Raw genomic sequence first — 24544 nt, 5'->3', positions numbered from 1 at the left:
GACAGCTGAGGGTCAGTGCCTCACACACCTGGTCCCCTTCCTGCCTCCGACTGCAGGCAAGGTACTTAGTCTCCTTGGGCCTCCCGTTCCCCATCTGTGAACCAACACCCCCCTCAAAGGACTGTCACAAGGACTAATGAGACCCCACCTCTGTCAGGATGGTTTAGTTAAACACTGTCATGTTCACTTGACAAGTGCACAACTGCTATGTTTTCACACTAAAGCTTATTTTTCAGCCAGATATACATAAAGCAGTCAAAGGAGACTGTTTATTATTATCAGTTTACTGGTTACATTCAAATTTAATGCATTTACTTAAAGTCAACTGGAGGTAAGTGAAGATATTGATAAAAACAAAACTTTCGAAATGAGTGCCAGGAACAGTGGAGCACACCTGTAATCCCAGCTACTCTGGAGGCTGAAGAAGGAGGATCATAAATTCAAGGCCAATCTCTACAACTTTTTTTTTTTGGTTGTTCACAACATTACAAAGCTCTTGACATATCATATTTCATACATTCAATCTCTACAACTTGATGAGACCTTCAACAATTTAGCAAAAAGTCTCCAAACAAAATAGGGCTGGAGATAAAGCTCAGTGGCAACGTGCCCTTGGGCTCAATCACCAGTACCCCCAAAAGAAAGAAAAACAAAAAACAAAACTTTTGAAATGGGTGATCATTGCAAATGTGAAGAGGTCTATGTATGCAACATACTTCTGTATTTTGATTTGATTGCACAATCCTGAGGAAATTCCCAAATCTCATCAAAGCAGCTACCAAGGGTGATATTTTTTTTTTTCTTTTTTTGCAGCTCAACTTGCAATCAGAGCTTCAAATATACACAGTTGCAGAGAGGAACTTTCTTCTGTGACCAGAAGGAAATCAGCTCCTGGTTATCTCACAAGTGGTCTCCAATGGGGTGGGAGGGGCAGGTAACATGAGGCTTCTCAGTTACATCTGCTGTCATTTATTACAATTTTCAAAATGCATTGTGAAAATGCAAGAATGACCAAGGAAACTTTGATTGGAAATCTGTCAGGACTGGAAAGCTGCAGAGTTCTTTGACCATCAAGATGTGATTCTGTGAGTTCACAGATTCAAGGCAATACCTGTCAAAATCACACCAGTCATTTTTTGCTGCAATAGAAAAGCTAATTTTCAAATTCATATGGAATTTCAAGGGAGGCTGAATATCAAAACAATCTTCAAAAATAAGAACGAAATTAGAAGAGTCCCATTTACAAATTTCAAATTTACTACAAAACCACAGAAATCAAAACTGTCCAGACTGAACTAAAATCAAATATAAAGATCATTGGAATCAAATTGAGAGTAAAAAACAAAACAAACCTTGCAACTTTGGTTAATTGATTCTCAACAAGGGTGGCAAGGCCATTTAATGATAAAAGAATGTTTCTTTCAATAAATGGTACTAAGTATACTGTGCATTTAAATGCAAAAAATTAAGATAAAAATGAAATTCAACCATTACTTTGCACCATATAGAAAAATTAACTGAAAAAGAAACAAAGGGATGAATATAACAGATAAAACTATAAAACTCTTAGAATAAATCATAGATCATATTCAAGACCTTGAACTAGTAGATGATTTCTTAGCTGTATCACCAAACATGGAGCTAAGAAAAGAAAAAAATAGATAAATTAGACTTTATCAAAGTTGAATATACATCAAATAACACTGTTGACAGAATGAAAAGATAACACAGGACAGAAGAAAATATTTGGAAATCATATATCTAATAAAGGCTAAGTATCCAGAATATGTGTATCTATATCTGTATCTATATCTCTACATATTTATATATTATATATCTCTTTATATAGATATTGCATTGGAATGTAACTGATAGCATCTTTTACAATTCAAGAACAAAAAGTTAAACAACTTAATTTAAAAATGGACAAAAATTTGAATAGACATTTCTCCAGAGAAGACATAGAAATGATCAACATTACATGGAAAGATACTAAATATCATTAGTCACTAGGGAATTGCAAACCAAAACACAATGAGAAATAGCATCACATTTACTAGGTTGGCCATAATTTAAAAAAATTAGAAAATAAGTATTGGTGAAGATATGAAAAAAAGCTGGAACACTGTGCATTGCTGGTAGAAATGTAAAATGGTGCAGTTTCTGTGGTAATTGGTTGGATGGTTTGTCAAAAGATTAAACATAGATTTACCATATGACACAGCAGTTCTGCTCTTAAGTGTAACCGTAAGGGACTCAAACAAATGTTTGCAGATGAATGTTCAATGCAGCATTGTGCTAGTCAGGTTTTCATTTCTGTAAAAAGAACATCTCACAAGAACAATTTAGAGGAGAAAATGTTTATTTGGGACTCACAGTTTCAGTGGTCTCAGTCCATTGTTGGCCAATTCCATTGCTTTGGGCCCAAGATGAGTCAGAACATCATGGCAGAATGGTGTGGTGGAAGGAACCTTCTCAGCTCATGGAAGCCAGGAAGCAGAGGGAGAGAAAGCAATGAGCTAGGGACAAATACAACTCCTAAGGGCATGCCCCTAGTGACCTCCTCCAGCCATGCCCCATCTGCCTACAGTTACCACCCAGTCATCCATTTAAATTATTAATCCATAAGATGGACTGATCTACCAATTAGGGTAGAGCTCTCATATTCTAATCATTTCACCTCTGAACATTCCTGCATTGTCTAACACAGGAGCTTTTTTGGGAAAAACTTATATCTAAACCATAAGAAGCACTATACACAGTAGGGAAGAGGTGTAAACTGTTGACAAATGGATAAACAAAATGTGGCGTACCTGTACAATGGAATATTACTTAACCATAAAAACCAATAAAGTACTGACACCTGCTGCAATATGAGTGAACCTTGAAAACATTGTGCTTTGTTAAAGAAGCCAGACACAAGGTATTAGATATCTATAATACTGTTTATATGGAATACCCTGAAGATGTAGATCTACAGGGACAGATGGTGAACTAGAGATTTCCAGGGGTTATAGGGAAAGGAAATGGAAGGTGATGTCTTAATGGTTATGAGGTTTTCTGTAGGGGTGATGAAAATATCTTGGAACTAGACAGAGGTGATAATTGTACAACATTGCAAATGTACTAAATGTCACTACATTTCATTTAAAAAACCAAATGAACAAAAAAGTAGGGGAAAAGACTTTAAATAAGTAGAAAGACAGAATTCAGTGCCAGTAGACCAGCACTACAAAAACAAATTAAACCAAAAGCAACATAAGAAAGGGAAAAAAGCAGAAATCAATGAAACCCAGAACAAGAAAATTAAAGAAAAAAAATCAATAAAACCAAAACCTATTAATTGAAAAAAAATCAATAAAAATTGACCAAGAAAACAAAACAGGAAAAACACAAATTACAAATATCAGGACTGAGCTGGAGATGTAGCTCAGTGGTAGAGTGCTTGCCTACCATGCTCAAGGCCCTGAGTTCAATCCCCAGGACTGCAAAAAACAACTATCAGGAATGAGAGAATGGCCATAAAGGATAATAAGGGACACATAGAAACTTGTCTATGACCAAAAATTCAGCAAGTTAGACAAATGAACAAATCTCTCAAAGACACAAACTGCCAAAGCACATTCAGGAAAAATTAGATAACAAGAACAGTTCTGTATATTGTCTTCAAACAATTAAACTTCTAGTTAAAACGCTTCTAATAAACACAAAAGCCAGGCATGGGGGTACATTTCCATAAATCCCAGTGACTGGGGAAGCTGAGGCTTAGTTTAAGAAAAGCCTTGGCAATGTAGCAAAACCTTGTCTCAAAATAAAAACTAAAAAATACTGGGAGTGTAGCTCAGTGATTGAGCACCCCAGGTTCAACCCCAATACCACAACTTACAGACAAAAAGAAATTTACAGAACGAGATGGCTTTTTGGCAAACTCTACCCACAAGCAAGAATCAGATAATACGAATTTTATACAATTTCATTCAGAATAAAGAATAGGAGAAAAAAAATTTCCCAGCTCATTGTATGGAACAAGCACTGTCCTCATATACTCACACAAGGGCATCATAAGAAAATAAAGTCATACACTAAGATCCTTCACAAAATGGTTATAAATATTCTGAACAAAATATTAACAAATGCAATCCAGGAACATACTAAAAGGTCAACACATCGGTCCAAGTGGTATTTATTATAGGAATTAAAGTTGGGTTCAACACGCAAAAATCAAGCAATGTAATTTACATATCAACAGAATGAAGAAAAAAACATATGAGCATCACAATAGATGCAGAATGAATGTTTTTTTTTTGTACTCAAGCATTAGAATTATTTTTTTATAAACAAATAATGTGAGAAGCAGTAGGAGGATTCCAGGGCCCTTCCTGACCTGAATGGCAAAAATCCCTGATCAAAGTGAGGCTTTTTCCCACACTTTGGGGATGTCTGTTCTAGGGGAAGTGCTGGATCCAAACTATTCCAGTATGAGTTTGCTGTTCTAATGGTGAATATTGGTGGAATAATCCATCTGCCTTGATACCTGGCAAAGTCTGGATAGTGTTGATGGACGGGTTCAGACCACAAGCATGTTTGCTTCTTTAACAGATTTCTTTTCTAGACAATGGAAATGTCCATAAGAATAAGTTTAGTTTTTTTTTCAGTGTTGTATCCAAAGTACATAGTCCACTGATGATTTAATAAGCTTCCAATGTAGGTTTATAGAAAAAAATGTGTGGATGGATAACACTTAAACATTCAAATGGTGATAGAAAAGCATACTTATTTTCAATGAAATAGGAATATCAGTTAAATTATTAGGATACAGAATACCAGCATTAGCCAATCCTATCATCTATCCACCTTTACATAAGATTGAGGAAAAATGAAAGTCAAACTGAAGGGCCACTCTTTTCATCCCTCCTAAATCAATGCTGCATTGACATTCATTGAGAAAAGCAATTTGTTTAGAACACCTTAAATATTTCCTATATTTAAAAGTGTTAGGTAGTAGCTAGCAACGAGCAGTGAAATGAATGGCAAGGTCACAAGCATTCTTTAAATAATTTTAGTCTTCTTTAAACTACATTCAAAGTAGATGAGAGAGAAAAGGGTGGCAGTTAACTTGTAGAAAAGAAACAGAATCTAAGGAGCTAATTGGAAAATACATAAAAAGTGATTAATGGGACTAACTCTTGACAGAGTCCGATAAGGTTGGTGGAAAGCTAGGAATTACAGCTATAGATCTCTCCACTTGTCTGGAAGGAAGTGTGCAGGTGCACTGAGGTAACTTCTAACTTCAGTGCCCTCTTTAACATGGGATTGACTTGTAGATGAAGCCCTCCCATCCCCAATATGATGGCCACCATGACAGTTCTTGAGAGGATCAACAAAGGTTGAAAATTCCACCACCCAAAATGAAGGAGAAATTAAACACCTGGTGGTGAAGATTGCTGAAGGAGAACCCCAGTTCTGGTAAACACCAAACAGTAATTAATTTTGAGACAGCATTGTCTCCCTTGCTTTTCTCTGCTGTGAGACGGCCCACTCTCTTTCTTGAGAATGCTTTCTGATTAATCCTCTGTTTAATCTTTCTGCTTTTTTTTTTTTAGCTTTTCTCTCACTTTCACTTATTTTTTTTTAACCATACGGTTTATTTTTATTTTTTTTAGTCATACATGACAGCAGAATGTATTTTGACATATAATACATACATGGAATGTACATACATCAATCATAATGTCTATTCTATTCTGCTGCCCCAGAATGAATGTTTTGACAACACTCGATGGCTCCTAGGTTTGCATCTGGATTGTGCCCCCAAGTCTCCTGTGGGGAAGGCTGGGTTCCCAGGGCAGCAATGTTCAGAGGTGCAGGCTGTGAGAGGTAGGCCCTGAACAAAGGGAGTGGGTCCTTGGAGACATGCCCTTGGGGTCTGTTCCTTGTCCCTAGCCCTTTCCACCCTCTCTCCTTGCTTCTGGCCTCAGTGAGCTGAGCAATTCTGCCCCACCATGTCCTCTCTGCCATCATGCTCTGCCTCTTCACAGACCCACAGCAGTGGAGCCAGCAGACCATCCACTGAGAACTCGGAGCTGATGAGCCCAGGTCTCTCCTCCTCTTAAGTTGTTCATGTCACGTAATTTTGTCCCAGTGATGAAAACATGACTGACACATGTCGATTTCTGATGAAAACTCTCCACAAACTAGAGACTGTAGGAAATGACTCAATGAGATAAAGGGTATTTGCATACAGAAATGCATACAGCTGGCATTACTTTTGATGGCAAAAGACTGAAAGCTTTCCCCCTAAGATGAGACACAGGGGCAGGATGTCTGTTTTCCTGTTCCACGTTGTACTGGGGATCCCAGATACTACAGCAAGGCAAGAAAAAGGAATAAAAGACATACAAATTTAAAAAGAAGGGAAGAAAAAAAAACATTCCTATTTGGAGATGAAATGGTTGTCTTTATAGAAAATGCCAAAACAAAACTCCTATAAAACATACGCGAACTAAAAAAGAAGTTTAGCAAGATCATAGGCTACAAGACCAATATATAAAAAATAAATTAAAGCTTAAATGTATCTTTGTAAAGTATCATTTTAAATACAGGCATGGTGGTCTATGTCTGTGATCCCAGCAGCTCAGGAGGGAGGACAGCAAGTTCAAGTCCAGCCTTGACAACTAAGCAAGACCTTGTCTCACAATTAAAAGTAAAAATGGCTGGGATTAAGCTCAGTGTTAGAACATCACTGGGTTCAATCCCCACTTCCTGCCCCCCCAAAATAGTATTGTTTATGATAACACTAAAAAAATCCATGAAATACTTAGACATAAATCTTACTAAATATGTGCAGCATCTGCATGTAATGGACAAAACATTGAGGAAAAAAATTGAAGAACTAAATAAATAATAGTATGATATACTTGAGGTTTATGGATTGAAAAGCTTGATATTGTTAAGTCTGTCAATTCTCTGCACATTGGTTTATAGATTCAACAAAATTCCAATCAAATTTCCTGCAGAAAATAAAAATTTTGGGTAGTGGTATCAAGTTGGTTTACATTTATTTCTTTATAGACACATGAAAGAACAAGAATAGCCAAACTATTTTGGAAGAGAAGAACAAACTGGAAAGACTGATTGTATTGGGTTCTGGATTCTAGAAAGCGGCTGCATGGTCCTGGGGAAAGGACACACATGCACAGCAGCGGAGCAGTATAGAGCCCAGGAACAGACCATCCTGTGTGTGTCAACTGTTTCTTGCTGGAGGTGCAAAGATAATCCAAGGAAGAAAAGACAGTCTTTCCCCAAAAAAGAATGGGGACAATTGAATATTTACATACATAAAAAACATCCAATAAGCTTGAAAACCCTTAATCTGTGCACTAAAGCCTACTCAAAATTTATCTGTAGTGAATTCATGACCGAAAATGTAAAATTATACAAAAGTACTACAAGAAAGAAAGAAAATCTTTCTTATCTTGTGACTTTCAGGGTATTGAGGATAAGAGTTCTTAAACATATGCTAAAGAAGATCCTATGGCTCTGTTCTTAACATCTAGAGGAGCAAGATGTGCCCACAACCTCATGTCTCTGCACGGGTTCCAGCCCAGAGCACTTCTGCATCCACCTGGACATCAGGAGTCTCCTCTGCCCCCACCTGCAGAAGACATCAGAGATTTCTCCCCTGGGATACTCCCCCTGCCCTGTTCCTCTGTCCTTTCTCCATTCTTTTGAGGTGTTTCTTAATAAATTTGTTTCAGACAAATTGTGCAATAAAATTATTGTTCAAAATAAATGTTTATAGTTGCTTTATTTGTAATCTCCTCAATCTGGAAACAATTCTCATGTCCTCTAGCTGTCGAATGGATAAGCAAACTAGGTTTTACTATACTGTAAAATGCTTCTCAGCAATAAAATGAACAAGCTTCTTATATAAACAATTATATGGGTGAAAATCAAATACTTTATGCTAAAGGAAAGAAACCAGATTCAAGAGACTTCATAGTACATGATTCCATTCATATGGCCTTTTGGAAAAGGGTCAGAAAAAGGACCATTGGACGCCAAGGGCTGGAGGTAGAGACAAGGGTGGACTTCGGAGAATCCCAGGGGAATTGTTTCTTTGCAGTGCTGGTACATTGAACCCAGGCTCTTGTGCAGGACAGGCAAGCTCTCTACCACTAAGCTGCAGCCCCAGCACAATGGGAGAACTGTTTTAGTTAGGGAACTATATCTGGATTGTGATAACATAACACAGCTACACATTTTTGTCAAAAGTAGCAGAACTGATAGCCATGTGCAGAGGTGCTCACCTGTAATCTCAGAAATTTGGGAGACTGAGGCAGGAGGATCACTAACTCAAGGCTAGTCTTAGCAACTTAGCGAGACCCTGACCCAAAATAAAATATCAAAAGGCCTTGGATGTAGGTCAGTGATAAAGCAACCCTTGGTTCAATTCCCACTACCAAAAAAAAAAAAAAAAAGTGGCAGAACTATAGACTCAAAAGGGTAAATTATATAGTATGTAAATTAAACTTTAATAAAACAATTGGGAAAACATAAAGAGCCAAGAATAACCAGGACAATTTTGAACAAAATGAAAAATAGGAAGTATTTCTCTACTACATATCAAGAAATATTGTAAAATGATATGATTAAAAATTTATATTGTTTCACAGAAAAATAGACAATTGATCCAAAATTAAGAACTTTAAAACAGATCTGTGTAGACAGGATCTTGATAAATGACAGACGGTGTGGAGACACATCTGTCTTTCCAGTAAGAGGACTTGAGATCATTGGTTTACCATGTTATTTTTTTAAAGTATAATTAATTTCTGCCTAACAACCTAGAGATCAACTCCTTCACCAAATTTGTCTAGAATGTGGAACAACAGGAAATCTCATACACTGCTGGGGAGGATATTAATTGATACAAGTGTTTGGGGAAAGAGTTTAGCATTATTTACCTAATGTGCATATCCCAACCAGTTCCACTCCTGGCAGGCACACATGCAACAGAAATGTGTGTCTACATGCACCAAGACACCTGGCAGCATTTGTCATTGTAGCCCCAAACTAGAAACCACCTGAATATTCATTAATCATGGACTGGATCAGTAAAAAGTGCTGTTTTCTACAATGGTGTGGCATAAAATAAGGGAAGAAGTAAAATATCAAACGGGTACTTTGTTTACATGGTGGCAAACCTGTCCTGTTCTCTGGGTTGTCTTTTCCCTCTTTATGGTGCTTTAAGAAAACTGCACCAATGCCCCAATTTTTCACTCTTTCCAGCAGTTAAGCTCTTGGCCATGTGACTTGAGTGTCCCCCTTAGGATAAAAGATGGAATCATCTCTCTGACTCTTGAATCTGGGCTTGGCAGATTGGCTTTCTTTGGACAATAGAATGAGATGGAAACGAGGAGGGGCCAGTTCTTCGTGTAGACCTCAAGAGACACTGTATGGTTTTCCTTCCCTTCTTCTCCCCCCCCCAACACCCCTTTGGCTTCTTATGTTCCTAACATCATGACATGCCCAGGTGCCCAGTGTGGCCAAGGTGTCCCCGCCCCACCCAGAGCAGTCTCTAGTTGCTCCGTGGATGCATGAGTGAGCCCTACTAACCCACCACCTCCTCTAAGAGCTGAATGTCACTGACAGGGAGGAATCCATGCTCACTGGGATACCCACTGTGTTTTGTGGGGCTGTATATCTGCTATGAACCAAAGCCACCTGTGAGCTGGGCAAGAACAAGGTCTAGGGAAGCTGGGTTGTGCCAAGCAGAGGCGGGGAAGAGGAAGAAGGGCTTTTGGAAAGACCTGGACAGCAGGGGCACCCAGTGGTTCCCTTACTGGGCCAGTAGCAGTCATGGGACCCAGGTGGGGTGGTGGGACCCCCATCCCTTCCCATCCTTTGTGCCTCCTTTATTTTTTATTTTTTGTAACACCAGTGTTCACTGTGAGACTTCCATCCATTAAGAGGGATAGAGTCCCCCAAACTGGAAGCTCCCCCTAACCCTTCTCCCAACCATGGCCCATTCCCAGCAGCCACCACAAGTGATATGTACACCCCTCCTGACGTTTACGTGTGTCTACACACGTCCATTCCCCACTCCATCCTTCACGGGTTCAAAAAATAATGTCATAAGCTATTTGTTATATTGGAGTTTGAGCTCCATTCTTTAACCACACACCTTAGAAACCTTTCCAAGTCAGTGCACAGAGATCTACTTTGTGAAATGGCTGTATTGGTATCCCATATGAAGGGACCGTCATTTGCCTCTTGGTTCCTCTAAGCATAGGCACTTGAGTTCCCTCTGACTTTTCTCTGCTGTGAACCTCGCTGCACAGGAGCCTTTGGGCGCATGGGCAGTCCTTAGAGCAGGATCCATTTCAGCAGAGAGATGGCGGGTCAAAGGGTAGGTCCTGAAATCCGTGGAGATACTGTCCAACTGTGCCCTGAAAATGCCCGCGTGGACGTGCACCCCCAGAAGGTGTGTGGGAAACCCAGCATCACTACATTCTTGTTGGCAGCGAATATTTTGGGTATTTAGAAATTTTTCCCAGGCCTGGGGGTGGAACCCAGGGGTGGGGCCCTTACCCTGCCTGCACGTGTGAGGCCCTGGGTTCACCCCAGGGCCCCAAAAGCGGCATCAACACTTCCCAGTCTGCTGGAAACAGATGGAAGTTCACTGATGTTTTCAGTGTGAGACTTCCTGGGTTAGTGAGAAGATGACCCTTTTTTTTTTTCATTTTGATTGTTTATTAGTATTTCTTTTACAAATATACTTTGTCCATTTTTTAAATTGATTTTTCAGGCAGCTTTATCTGTGAACCCTGTTGTCATGAATGTGAAACGGTTTCCCCGCAGCCCGCCACTTCTGTTTTATGGTTCTTCTGGTGTCTTTATTCCCACAGAAGGTTCTACTTTGTGTGTAGTCCAATCTGTGGTCTTTTCATTTCTGGCTTCTGGGTTCCGTGTCCTGCTGAGGAAGGCTGAGCCGTTTATTGTTTACGGTGCAATTTCATTTCCATTTTCTCATATCTGCCTGGGTCACAGGGATTTGGCAAAGGGCACAGTATCTCCATGACAGAGATAATGAAAGGAAGGTCAATGACTTATTTGGGGTCACACAGCTACTTCGGGGAAGACTAAGAGCCACAAGCAGATGGTCAGGGCCTCAGGCCCAGGTAAGGGGTCTCCACTTCCTAGGGCTCAGGAGATCTGGCCAACAGCACGTCCTGCACCCCTCACGGATCCTGACGTCCCCCTCGTGCCTCCTGTTGCTAGAAAGCTGTGGGCACATGTTTCCCCATCAGGGGCAGGACCCGCCTCTCATGGCACTGCCTGTCCTCCTGCTGCCACAGGGTGGACCTCCAGGAGCCCTGCTCCCTGTCCCCATCAGGCTGCAGCAGGTGGAGGCAGCCCCTGTGGGCCCTGGAGGCACCATGCTTCAGGCCACACTCAGGTCCCTTAGCCATCCCCCTGAACAGGGTCTCCATGCACATCTGGTCCCCCTCCCCCTCATCACACCTGCAGCCATGCTTAGGCTCGTCCAGGCAGCAGAGCGTCTTGTAGTCTGGCACATTTGGGTGAGTACCCCTAAGGGGTGGGGGACACAGGGAGGTGAGTCTGCGAGGGCTCCAGAGCAGTGGCTTTGGAGCCGGCCTTGAAGAAGCAGGAGGGCAGCAGGGGGGAGAAATGGGTGCCTGTGTACAAACCCAAGTGTAGAAACCATGGTCTGAGCAGCACTGTCTGCCTCTACAGAGAGAATGTAAGCTGGATGGTGGAAGCCCTGACCTCGAGCAGCCCCCGTCCCAGGACACAGGTGCAAACTCTCTGTGTGTAGACTTGTAAACTTTGTGTTGAAGAATGCCTAATCTGAGATACACAAATAAAGCTAGAGTATAGGTATGTAAACATGGACTCAACAAGCTTGATGCTTATATGTGTGTGTAAACTCACAGAATATGTTTATGAGCCATGGACATAAGCCTGCCCCATTCCCAGGCTTGTGTATAAACCCCCATACATGTGTGCAAATATTACATGTGTAATTCCTGTGCATATGTGTCAAGTGTCATAGTGCATGTCTGTAAGCATGTGATTGCAGCACACCTTTCTGGAAAAATGTTCCAGCACAATACCTGAACACACATGCCTGCTGTACAATGCATATATCTTAGAAGGGACACCTACATGCACAAATCTTACACGTATAAATAATCTTAGCAGTGCACAGATGTGTTTGCATGTCTAGGTGCCCATTCTTGTGTACGTATGCTCTTGCATGAATGCACTGCATTCATTCACCTGTTTTCTTATTCTATAAAAAGTTGTGTGCACCCCATTTATCAAGGCCAATGGACCAGCCTTGCCTGCCCCCCTAGGGCCTAGAGATCAAAGGAGGGGTGGGCTGCAGAAATAAGCAATCCTACTTGGGATCACCATTTGGAGGCAAAAGCCTCGAGGGAGAAGGGGCCATCTGTGGGACTGAGAAAATGTCCTGGCATAAAAGTCCTTTAGGTCAAACTTGACAGATGACTGGAAGAAGGCCTGGTGAGGCAGAGTGTTCCAGTCAGCGGAACGGCCTTTGGGAAAGCCTCCAGGCAAGGCAGGTTCTAAGGAAGTAAAGGAATTGGAGCTGCAGAGATCCTAGAGTGTGTGTGGATTTGGGGGAGGGGGTGAGAAAAGGCAGTGGGAAGGAGATGGGTTATGGGGGTAGGCAGAAAGCAGAGCAAGCAAGGCTCCAAGGGCCGTGAGAGGCTCTCTACACACTTGTGTACTTAGTGGTCTGTTATGTGTGTGTGCCTGTTGTACACACCTGCCTCCTGTCTCCTACCCTGTGAATGTGGGTGTATTTTTAAAAAATACCCCTACCTCATCCAACCTCCCACACATGCACACATGTCCCTGAGCAAGTGGGCACCTGCTTAGACAGTGCACCCTGACCTGCAGACCAGCTCTGAGTGAAGGCAGAGGTGGACGCCATCTATCCCGACCCGGGGACTGAGATGGCTGTATGGCAGTTCCTCTTTACTCAGAGGACTCCCCAGAGGATGCAGGCTTTATCCCAGGCCCTGGATGTGTGAGACTGTTGGAGAGAGACAGCAGAAGAGAGGTGTGGGTCTGTGACCCTGAGGAGGACATGAGGCAGGAAAGGGCTCCCTGGAAAATCTGAGAAGGTCAGGAAGGGGACAGAGGAGGAAGAACCAAGTTCCCAAAGGAGACTCGGATATCCAGTGGGGCAGGGCAGGGCAAGGTCTGACCAAGGTGCTGGGGAGGGAAGAGGTTGAGGTCTGGTTTAGAGGAGACTCAGGGACATGGGGCCCCAGGAACTCTATTATCTGTCATCCCTGTTCACTCCTAGCTGGGCTCTGGGGGGAACCAGATGAGAGGCACAGAGCAGGCTCCTTGCTGAGTCTGGATTCATCCAGCCATGGCAGCTCAGCCTCAGTGGCAAGTCCATCGGCTACTTGGTCAGGCATGGAACTTAGAGCTCTGACCTGCTATGATACCCCAACAAGGGCATGGCCCTCAGGGGCTCCTGGTCTCATGGGAGACCCAGGCAATGGACAGGAACCCAGAAAAAGGTTTGCACCCAGCCTAGAGCAGGGGCAGAAATGCAATACTGACCCTGACTGGGCCGAAGACACATGGAGACCAAAAGCATCAGAACTGGGGGTGGTGACTGAGGGGTAGAGGTTCATGAGAGAGGCTGAAGGTGTGGCCCAGAGCAAGAGGCTGAGGGTGTGACATTATAGGCCATAAAGGAGGTGGGGCCTTCTGTCTGGGCACAATGGGTATGAAGGGATTTGATAGCTGCAGTGGGAGAGGGGAGAGCAGCTACCCAGTTCCCTGCTTGCTCAATGACCTGCTCTGGTCTCTGTCCCCAGCCCTCCCCTTCAAGGTGGTGGTGATCTCAGCCATCCTGGCCTTGGTGGTTCTCACAGTCATCTCCCTCATCATCCTCATCATGCTCTGGCAGGTGAGTCCCATTCTGGCCTAGAGCAAGTAGGGGTTGGTACCCTGGGTTTGCATGTCTCCACCCCATGCTGCAGGATGTGGCCATAGGTGGACCTAGCATGGAGCTCAGGGTCTCTGAGCTGCCTCCACCCACAGCAGCCTGGGCTGCAACAGGGTCCCTTGGTGCTGCTGAGCTCTAACCCCAGGTCCTGCTTGTCCCAGTCACCCATGAAGACTCTCATGGATGCGTTGAGATCCATGTCCTGAAATTTCACCACAAAAAATTTAAAAAATTAAAATTATTGTCCCCCATGCTTCCCTCATTCTGAGTCCTATCTTATAAATTCAGCATCCCAAATTTCAACATTCAAAACTTCCATCCTTCTGCAATTCCCTCAGGGATGACCTCATGTCGGGAGGGACCATGTCCAGGCTGCCTGCTCCTCCACTCCCACCTGAGGAGCCACAGAGGCTCCAAGAGAGGCAGCTGAGGTGGTTCTGATGAGCCAGGCCCCTGGCTGTCAGCTGCTCCTCAGCCTGTCATACCCCGATGGCTCCTCTGCCACCCCCTCCTCCCCCTGGAGCCCCTGGGTACCTATCCCTGAGCCCATGAATGCCCTGACTTGCTGTGCCACTTAGTTTGGCCCTGCCCCTCTTGGGCCTCAGGGCCTACTGGCTCCTTTGCCCTCTGAGTCTGAACCTAGTGAGTTCAAGTGCAGAGAGCCTGTCTGATGCTCTGGTCCTGGTCCTGCAGAAGCCACGCTATGAGATTCGATGGAAGGTGATTGAGTCTGTGAGCTCTGATGGCCATGAGTACATCTATGTGGACCCCATGCAGCTGCCCTACGATTCCACCTGGGAACTGCCACGGGACCAGCTTGTGCTTGGTCAGTCCTGGGAAGCCCCACCTGGCAGTTTGGGGACTTGAAGTGGAGGCCAGCCTCTCTTGGGTCTGGTCTCAGTCCCATAGCTTGTCATGGCTATGGGACCTGGGGCTGGTATCTTGCCTTCCCCACCCCTCAGTCTCCTCCTCTGCAAAATGAGGTCAAGAGGAGCCCCAGGGACTCCCCAGCTTTGAGTCCTGTGAGCCTGAGACTTGAGATAGGACCCTCCATGGCAGGAAGCACGAGGACAGGTCTGGTGCCAGCCTGTGCTTCATCTAGTTAGGGAGCTGAAGGGGTGTGGGGAGCTGTGTTCCCATGGGGAGGAGGAAGGCACCTAGGGACTCAAGCTGGGGCAGAGAGCAGGCAGGACTTTGAGGAGACACCAGGAAAGACTGGGGATCAGTATGGAGCCTTTTGGGGGGAGCACATTAAGTCCAGAGGGATTTGAGGGATGTGTAGGTTGACCTAAGAGAGTGGCTCTTCCCCACCACTCTCAAGGGGAGTACAGGTTCCTGGTGGTCTAGGAACTGAGAGATCCTCTTTTCCCAGGACGCACCCTCGGCTCTGGGGCCTTTGGGCAGGTGGTGGAGGCCACGGCTCATGGCCTGAGCCATTCCCAGGCCACCATGAAAGTGGCTGTCAAGATGCTGAAATGTGAGTCCTGGGTACCTGCTCCTCCCTCACACAGGTCCCACCTCCCTTGTCCCCTCCCCCATCTCCCCAAGCATTCAGCCTCTCCCAGAGTCACTGGTTTTGATGTGCTGGACACAAGCACTGGGGTCACACCAGGAGAGGGTCCTCCTGGCCCCTGCTCCCTCCCTCTTTCCCTGCCCGGGTGGGGCACACTCCCCTGCACAGGGCCTGTGGTCTTGCAGCAGCACGGGTGGGGCAGAGGAGCCTGAGTAGCTCCCATGGGGCCTCTAAGAAGCCTCAGTGACCAGCTGAGTCCCTTCCCTGCAGCCACAGCCCGCAGCAGTGAGAAGCAAGCCCTCATGTCAGAGCTGAAGATCATGAGCCACCTGGGGCCCCACCTGAACGTGGTCAACCTGCTGGGGGCCTGCACCCAGGGAGGTAGGAGAGCCACCCCAGGACTCTGGGGAAACGCCCACTGGCTGCCCAGGCTGCCCCGACTCCTGCTTCACCTGTGGATAGCAGGACAGTGCAGTGGGGCACCACACCCTCCTGCCCAGCACTCTCCCTTCACAGTCCTAGATGGGAGTGGGACTTAGGAGCCCGCAGAGTCACATCTTCATGGCCAAAGGACTCCTCAGGCTTCCAATTCTGGGAGTTTCCAAATCAAAGTGACCTTGGACATTCTTCTATTTTCACAATACCTTTTTTTCTTTTTTTAAATGATTTTAAAATTTCATATATGACAGCAGAATGCATTACAATTCTTATTACACATACAGAGCACGATTTTTCATATCTCTGGTTGTATACAAAGTATATTCATACCAATTCATGTCTTCATACACGTACTTTGGATAATGATGTTCATTACATTCCACCATCATTTCTAACCCATGCCCCCTCCCTTTCCCTCCACCCCTCTGCCCAATCTAGAGTTCATTTATTCCTCCCATGCTCCTGTTCCCTACCCTACTGTGAATCAGCCTCCTTAAATCAGAGAATACACCTGGCATTTGTTTTTTGGGGATTGGCTAACTTCACTTAGCATTATCTTCTCTAACTCCATCCATTTACCTGCAAATGCCATGATTTTATTCTCTTTTATTGCTGAGTAATATTCCATTGTATATATGTGCCATTTTTTGGAGAGAGAGAGAGAGAGAGAGAGAGAGAGAGAGAGAGAGAATTTTTAATATTTTTATTTTTTAGTTCTCGGCGGACACAACATCTTTGTTGGTATGTGGTGCTGAGGATCGAACTTGGGCCGCACGCATGCCAGGCGAGAGCACTACCGCTTGAGCCACATCCCCAGCCCACGCCATATTTTTTTAAACATTCATCTAATGATCTAGGTTGCTTCCACAGTTTAACTATTCACAATACCTTTTGAAAACTGTGATAAATAAGAACTCATGGGACACTCAGAAGAATCACATTACCCCCTTTCCCTCATTGGAGACCACTAGTGAGCTAATTGGGAGTTGCTTTCCTTCTGATCACAGAAAAAAGTCTATTGGCCTTACTATGTGTATTTGATTGCAAGTTGACCTACAACAAAAGAAAAAAAATAACATTATTGCCATTTTTAGCTGCTTTGTGAGATTTGGGATTTTCCTCAGGATTGTGTAATCATTCAAAATACAGAAGTATGTTGCATACTTAGACGAATTCATATCTGCAATAATGGCTCATTTAAAAAGTTGTGGTTTTTTTTCTTTCTTTTTGGTACTGGAAATTGAACCCAGGGGCACTTTGCCACTGAGTTTCCTCTGCAGCCCTTTTATTTATTTATTTATTTTTAATTTTGAGACTTTTGCTAAGTTGCTGAGGATCTCACCAAGTTGCCGAGACTGGCCTTGAACTCCTGATCCTCCTTCTTCAGCCTCCAGAGTAGCTGCGATTACAGGGGTGCTCCACTGTGCCTGGCACTCATTTCAAAAGTTTTGTTTTTATCAATATCTGCACTGTCTACTTGTTGACTTTGAGTAAAAGCATTCAATTTGAACATAACCAGTAAACTGCTAATGGGGAGCACTTTCCTCTCCCTCTTTACATATACCAGGTACCAAAATAAGCTTGAGTGTGAAAACATAGCAGTTATATCCTTGTCAGGGACCATGTTTGGTCTCATTAGTCCTTGTGACAGTTCTTTGAGGGGGGTGTTAGTTCACAGATGGGGGAGGGGAGGCCCAGGGAGGTTAAGTATCTATTGCCTGCAGTTGGAGGGAGGAAGAGGACCCAGGTGTGCCAGGCACCTACCCTCAGCTGTCATGCCCACCACCTCTCCCACATTCAGCCTGTTTATTGGCCCCGTGGCCCTCATGGGAAGCCTGAGGGCCCCTGGGGCCTGTGCCCACCACCCTCCCCTGCAGGCCCCATCTACATCATCACTGAGTACTGCCGCTATGGGGACCTGGTGGACTACCTGCACCGCAACAAGCACAGCTTCCTGCAGCACCACTCGGACAAGCACCGCCCACCCAGTGCTGAGCTCTACAGCAACGCCCTGCCCACGGGGCTCCCTCTGTCCAGGTAGGAGGAGGCAGGCGCCTGCACAGCCCCCTTGCCCTTGCTCCTGCAGGGGGGCAGCTGGGGCCCTGGGGAGGGGGCAGAGTCACTCCTGGAGCTGGGGTTCTTTCTCAAGTCAGCCCTCCATGGACCAGGGAAGGCCAGTAGTGATGGGGATAGTGCTGGGCTCTGCTGCCCCCTGCTACCTGCCCCAGTGTGCCAGGTCCTGTGCTTGAGCCCTCTGCAGATGGGACCCCTGACCCCACAGCTCTGTGTCCAGGGTATCGTGGTCTCTTGCCCCAGGGACACTGTGGGCAGAGGCAATCATGGGCTGAGAACTGGGCCTCCCAAGGTGCACTGTGGGCCCTGCTCCCCCTGCCGCCTCCCCATTCCCTCTACACACACCCCGGTGCCCCTCGGCAGCTCAACTCCTGGTTTCAATGTTTCTGAAAAGAGCAGCTCTCAGTTCCTTTGCTGATTACAAAGACAAGGACAAGGGTAACTTCGATCAGCGTCTGAGACATTGGTATTCGCCCCTCCTCGCCAGCATTGACCTATTTCCTAGCCGTCTTTAGGCTGCCCACACAGACACACCTGTGGACAGCCCGCAGCCCTTTGGGGAGCGAGGTCGAAGGCAGAGGTATCAAGGCGATGCCCTGCTGCCCACCCTGGATCACGGCCGGGCACCTGCCGGGGTAGCTGGTGTGCAGGAAGGCCCAAAGAGGCCTCCGCACACGCCCATCCTGTGCCCCTTGTCCTGGGTATTGTAATCTCCTCTGGTATGAGCTCTCTGAGGACACTGACTGGGTCTTAGGTCACCATGGCAACCCAGCACCAAGCTCAGAGCCACAGAGGTTAGTCAAGGGACTGGATCTGTGGTCACTTGTGTTGAAACACACTGAAGGGTGAGGGGTGCATGAGTGAAAGAAGAAATCCATGAGCGACAGGGCCTCAGGGGTCCCCAGGGTGACCTCGGGGTACGAGGGGGAAGGAAAGAGGAAGCCAGTAACCTTCCTGTTGTGTTCCTCTTACTCCTCAGCCCCGTGTCCCTGACTGGGGAGAGCGATGGTGGCTACATGGACATGAGCAAGGATGAGTCAGTGGACTACGTGCCCATGCTGGACATGAAAGGAGACGTCAAATACGCAGACATCGAATCCTCCAACTACATGGCCCCTTATGATAACTACGTGCCCTCTGGTGGGTGGACGCATTGTGCTCAGATCTGCCCAGGCTCACACCCAGGCGGAGACACATTCTTTTCAAAGCCCTTCACACGCCCAGCCTTGCAGCAATCCTGGAGGACGATGGCCTTGCACCCATTTCATGGAAGTGGAAACTGAGGCTGGCCACTTGCCCCAAACTGCTATATAGTGGGGCCTACATAAGAACCTCTGTTCAGGGCTGGGGATATGGCTCAAGCGGTAGGGTGCTCGCCTGGCATGCGTGTGGCCTGGGTTCGATCCTCAGCACCACGTACAAAGAAAGATGTTGTGTCCGCCGAAAACTAAAAAATAAATATTAAAAAAAAATTTCTCAAAAAAAAAAAAAAAAGAAACTCTGTTCATAGGTCAGAGGCATGAACAGGCCCTCAGGGAAGGGAAGAACTAGGGTGGGATTGGGGGCATATATGCCCTCCTGGAAACTGGAGGAAAAGTGATCAGCTCTGAACTGGCCCCAGACTAGGCTAGTGTTCTGAAGAAACAGGCAGGCAGGGCTAAACCTTTTTTGTTGTTGTTATTAGTACTGGGGATTGAACCCAGGGGCTCTCTGCCACTCAGTTCCATTCCCAGTTTGGGGATCTTTTTTGTTTTTGTGTTTGTTTTTGAGACAGGGTCTCATAAAGTTGCTGAGAGTCTTGCTCAGTTGCTGAGACTGGCTTTGAACTTGTGATCCTCTTGCTTCAGCCTGCCAAAAGATGGAATTACAGGCATGTGCCATCATACCCAGTCTAAATTTTTTTCTGGCTATTGAAGACACTGGTAAAGAATGAGAGGTTTGGAGCTGGGGTTGTGGCTCAGTGATGGAGTGCTTGACTAGCATGTGAGGCACTGGGTTTGATTCTCAGCACCGCATATAAATAAGTGGGCAGAAGGGATTCCCAATTGCAAATGAACACCCAGAGCCAGGTGTAGCTAGACGTTGGCCCACCAATGTCTGAAAAAGAAGAAGTTTAGCCTAGACACGAAGCACTATCCTTTCAGGTGAGACCTAGAAGATCAGGAGTCACCTGCCTTGGACATTCAGCCCCACAAGAAAAAAGACAGGGTCCTCTGGGCCACTGGGTACATGAGGTGACCTGTGACTCTCTGCTCTCCCCCAGCTCCTCTCAGGACCTATCAGGCCACTTTGATCAATGAGAACCCAGTGAAGGCCCAGTTCTGTGCACAGGGGCTGGACAGGTAGCCACTAGTGAAGTCCAGAATAGGAAAAGGCAAACAATCCCAGGTCCACTCGGCATAGCTGGGGCTGAAGGACCAGCTGCAGTGGCCAGGGATGGACAGGAAGGGGGTGTGCAGATCATATCTTTTGACCCAGGAGTGATGGGCAGAGGAAGAAGCCCAAGTGACAAGGTAAAACAGATGCGCTGGCCTCAGGCAGTAATGGGATTGGCTTGGATGAAATGGGACCATCTTGCCTGCCACCATCTCCCTGCTTCCTGTGAACCCCAGAGGTGGAGGGGCTCTAGACACCAGGGACCAAATCATCCAGGATGAGAACTGGGAGGTGGTGTGTCCCTGGCTCCCTCACCCCTTCTTAGACCCAGGGCTTTTCCCTAGGGACAGGGGCCGCTGTGTCCTTATCTAATGAGAAGAGAAGACTCCCTGCTGCTGTGGCCAGGAATGGGGTGGGCATGGGAGCTGTGCAGACCCTGAAGGAGGAGAGGGAAGCAGCTGGCAGTGGAGCTGCTGGACCTCCCCACGCCCAGGTGCAGAGTGGGCTGGGAACTGGCCACTGGCCCCTCTGTGCACTCAGCGCTGCTCCTGCCCCCACAGACCTTCCTGCCTCTGAAGTGGATGGCCCCAGAGAGCATCTTCAACAGCCTCTACACCACCCTGAGCGATGTGTGGTCCTTCGGGATCCTGCTCTGGGAGATCTTCACATTGGGTGCGCTGCCCCTTGCTCCCTCAGGGGCACAGCATTCCCTTCCCTCCACCTCCCATCTGGTGGGGCTGTGGGCAGGGTGTTGGGACATGGGTCAGGGGACCTGTGGCGAGTGCTCTGCTCCTTTCTCCCACTGTGCTGCTCTGGCAAGACCCTTGCCCTCTCTGCACCTCTTTATCCCCTTATCCGAGGATCAAGGGGTGCCTGCTTGGCTCTGATGTTCCCAGGTTCTCTGTCCTGAGGAGTGCTGTGTCTCCTGGGAGCCCAGGAAGGGCCTCCATTTCCCAATGCCAAGGACACTGCACCCTCCTCCACCAGGACCAGGGGGCCTGTCTCTCTGCAGTGGAAGGGGGCCCCCTGCTCCTTGTCACACCCCTGAGCCTGTGTATCCCTGTCTTCTCCACAGGTGGCACCCCTTACCCGGAGCTGCCCATGAACGAGCAGTTCTACAATGCCATCAAGCGCGGTTACCACATGGCACAGCCGGCTCACGCCTCCGCTGAGATGTGAGTGGAGCCTCGTGCCCTGGGGGGGGGGGGGATTTCCTGGACGAGACAGTGGACATGTAGCTCTTCCAGCTTCAGCCGAAGAGAGTTCTCAGCTCAGAGATCCAGAAAAGTCTAGCTACACCTGGCTCTGGCTGTTCGTGTGCTCAGGAATCCCTTCTGCCCTGGGCTCTCTTGTCTCTGTGCCAGCCTCACTCTCAGGCTGGCACTGCCCACATGGCTGTCATAGTGCCAGCCGATGACTTGCACTGCCAAAGCCCCAGAGCTGACCTCTGTGGCTCAGCTGGGGTCGCATGTCATCAGAACTCACCTCTGGACAGAGAAGATGAAACCCCTCTGGGCTGCACCTGGGCCACGTGCTCCCCACAGGTGGCCGACCCCACAGAGCCAGTGGTGGGTGGTGCTGGCTGCCACGCCTCCCGACACCCTGGTCCTTGCTCCTCTTGCTCTGAGAGGCGGTGGCTCTAGCTCCCAGCACCGCCTGCCCCCACCAGAGCCAGGGGGCCTGACCCTCTCTGCCCCTCCCCAGCTACGAGATCATGCAGAAGTGCTGGGAGGAGAAGTTTGAGGTTCGGCCCCCCTTCTCCCAGCTGGTGCTGCTCCTGGAGAGGCTGCTTGGCGAGGGCTACAGAAAGGTATGTGGAACAGGGTGGGGGTGGGGCACATGCTCCATCAGTTCAGACCCTGGGTCCCTGGCTCCAAGTGCTGTGCTGGCATTTGGGGAACAGCCTTCCTCTGCTCTGGGCCTCAGTTTCTCTGCTGATCCCAGGACGGGGTGGGTGGAGGCTGAGTTTATTCCAGCAGCTCCAAGAAGGGACACTGACTGGTGACACGGGAGGAGGGGCTACAACCTCTGCCCACTCCTGGGCTCCTTCAGAGGTGTGAACAACCCAGGCCACATGGCTTCCAAACCCAAGCCCTCAGACCCTGCTGTAGGTTGCTCAGAGGCAAATGGGGCCTCCTGGGGGCCTAACCCCTACACATGCCCACAGTGTGAGGTAGGGCAGTGACATGAGCTCTCTGAGCTGCGCTTGTCTCCTGGCTCAGGCCTTATGGGGTCTTTACAGGATTCAACTAGCAGAAGTGTGCAAAGCTGGGTTCAAGGAATCCCTCAGTGCAGTTACTGTCCTGCTGTGGCCCAGCCCTCACCCACTTGCCTTCTTCCTCCAGCTCCACCCTGAATGAAGCCAACACCTCCTCTACCATCTCCTGTGACAGTCCTCTCGACCCCCAGGAAGAACCAGAGCCAGAACCCCTGCCCCGGCCCCAGGGGGACTCCCAGATGGAGCTGGAGCCACCAATGGATGCAGGCTGCCCCGGGCCTTGGGCCGAAGCAGAGGACAGCTTTCTGTAGGGGCTGGCCCCCCACCCTGTGCCACCAGAAGCTCCCCTTCTGCCACCAGGCCACAGCCCCCAGGCCTGGAATCCTGTGAGCCATGCTGCTCCTGCCAGCTGTCCCATGTGGAAGGCTCTGTCCCTGCCACACTGCTCCCCAGGCCCTGGGGCTGGCTCAGGAGGCCAGAGAACTGCAGGACCATGCCCAGCCTGTGCCTCAGGGAGGCCATGTGACTGAGCCAGGGTCCCTCCCAGGGGACCCAGTTTCCCAATACACAAGATGAGACGTTGAACTTGGTAGTTCTCAGTCTACCTGGGAGTCTCCCTGGCTGACAAGTGGGGAGGCTGGAATCTGGGTGAGTGAGGGGGTCAGTAACCTCTCTCTGTTCAGCCAGCTGCCCCTCAAGGCGTCGCAGGCTTGTCCCCACACTTCCATCTGCCCAGGAGCTGGGGAAGAAACCCTGGCACCCCTGGCTCCTGGCTGAGCTGGGCCTGCCCTGGCCAGTGTTGCTTCACTCTGAAGCCACCTCCCCTGACACTAGTCTCTGCTTTCCCAGGCCCTAGCTGGTCTGGGGCCAGCCATGCTTAATTAATGGTGTAATTATTGCTGGGACTGAACCAAGTACAGCACTCCCCGGCCTGCAGACCCAGCCCGTATCACAAGGTGGCCAGCACCTCACCATGGTAATTTTCTTGCTCATGAGGGGATAAGCCACCTGAGAAAATACAGTCTAAAATAGTTAGTGAAGAAATTAGAGGAAGTGTCCTTAGGTATAGTCCAGGGAGAGGGATAGCTGGGTCAAATGGTGGTTCCATTCCCAGATTTCCAAGGAATCTCCATACTGCTTTCCAAATTGGCTGCACCAATTTGCAGTCCCACCAGCAATGAGTGAGTGTACCTTTCCCCCCACATCCTTGCCAACACTTATTGTTGTTTGTCTTCATAATAGCTGCCATTCTAACTGGAGTGAGATGAAATCTTAGAGTAGTTTTGATTTGCATTTCTGATTGCTAGAGATGATGAACATTTTTTCATATATTTGTTGATTGATTGTATATCCTCTTCTGAGAGGTGTCTATTCAGGTCCTTGTCCCATTTGATGATTAGGTTATTTGTATTTTTGGTGTTTAGCTTTTTGAGTTCTTTATATACCCTAGAGATTGGTGCTCCATCTGATATGTGAGGGATAAAAATTTGCTCCCAAGATGTAGGCTCTCTGTTCACCCCACTGTTTCTTTTGCTGAGAAGAAACTTTTTAGTTTGATTCCATTCCTCTCCTTGGACTATACCCAAAGGACTTAAAAACAGCATACTACAGGACACAGCCACATCAGTGTTTATAGCAGCACAATTCACAATCGCTAAACTGTGGAGCCAACCTAGATGTCCTTCAGTGAATGAATGGATAAAAAAATGTGGCATATATACACAATGAAATATTACTCAGCATTAAAAAAGAACAAAATCATGGTAAATGAATGGCATTGGAGAAGATGATGCTAAGATAATTTAGCCAATCCCCCCCAAAACAAATGTCAAATGTTTTCTCTGATATAAGGAGGCTGACTCATAGTGGGGTAGGGAGGGAGAGCATGGGAGGATTAGATGAATTC

General features: G+C 47.1%; 1 protein-coding gene across 1 annotated transcript; it reads left to right on the top strand.

The window, feature by feature from the left end:
* Positions 1–13792: 13792 nt before the first annotated feature.
* On the top strand, positions 13793–23574 carry LOC308653972 (platelet-derived growth factor receptor beta-like; the record flags this gene model as incomplete). Its single annotated transcript, XM_081302754.1, has 12 exons — positions 13793–13796; positions 13890–13981; positions 14582–14846; positions 15393–15497; positions 15804–15914; positions 17849–18008; positions 19024–19217; positions 20308–20386; positions 20863–21092; positions 21496–21595; positions 22125–22230; positions 22716–23574. The coding sequence occupies 12 exons, from the start codon at positions 13793–13795 to the stop codon at positions 22947–22949; spliced, it is 1680 nt and encodes a 559-aa protein (XP_081158880.1). The 3' UTR covers positions 22950–23574.
* Between the last annotated feature and the right edge of the window lie 970 nt (positions 23575–24544).

Source organism: Spermophilus citellus (genome assembly GCF_964194105.1).
Source record: "Spermophilus citellus genome assembly, chromosome: 1".
In the NCBI taxonomy this organism is placed as follows: domain Eukaryota; kingdom Metazoa; phylum Chordata; class Mammalia; order Rodentia; family Sciuridae; genus Spermophilus; species Spermophilus citellus.
The sequence above is the reverse complement of the archived record's forward strand: the minus strand, read 5'-3'. Positions and strand labels throughout refer to the sequence as shown.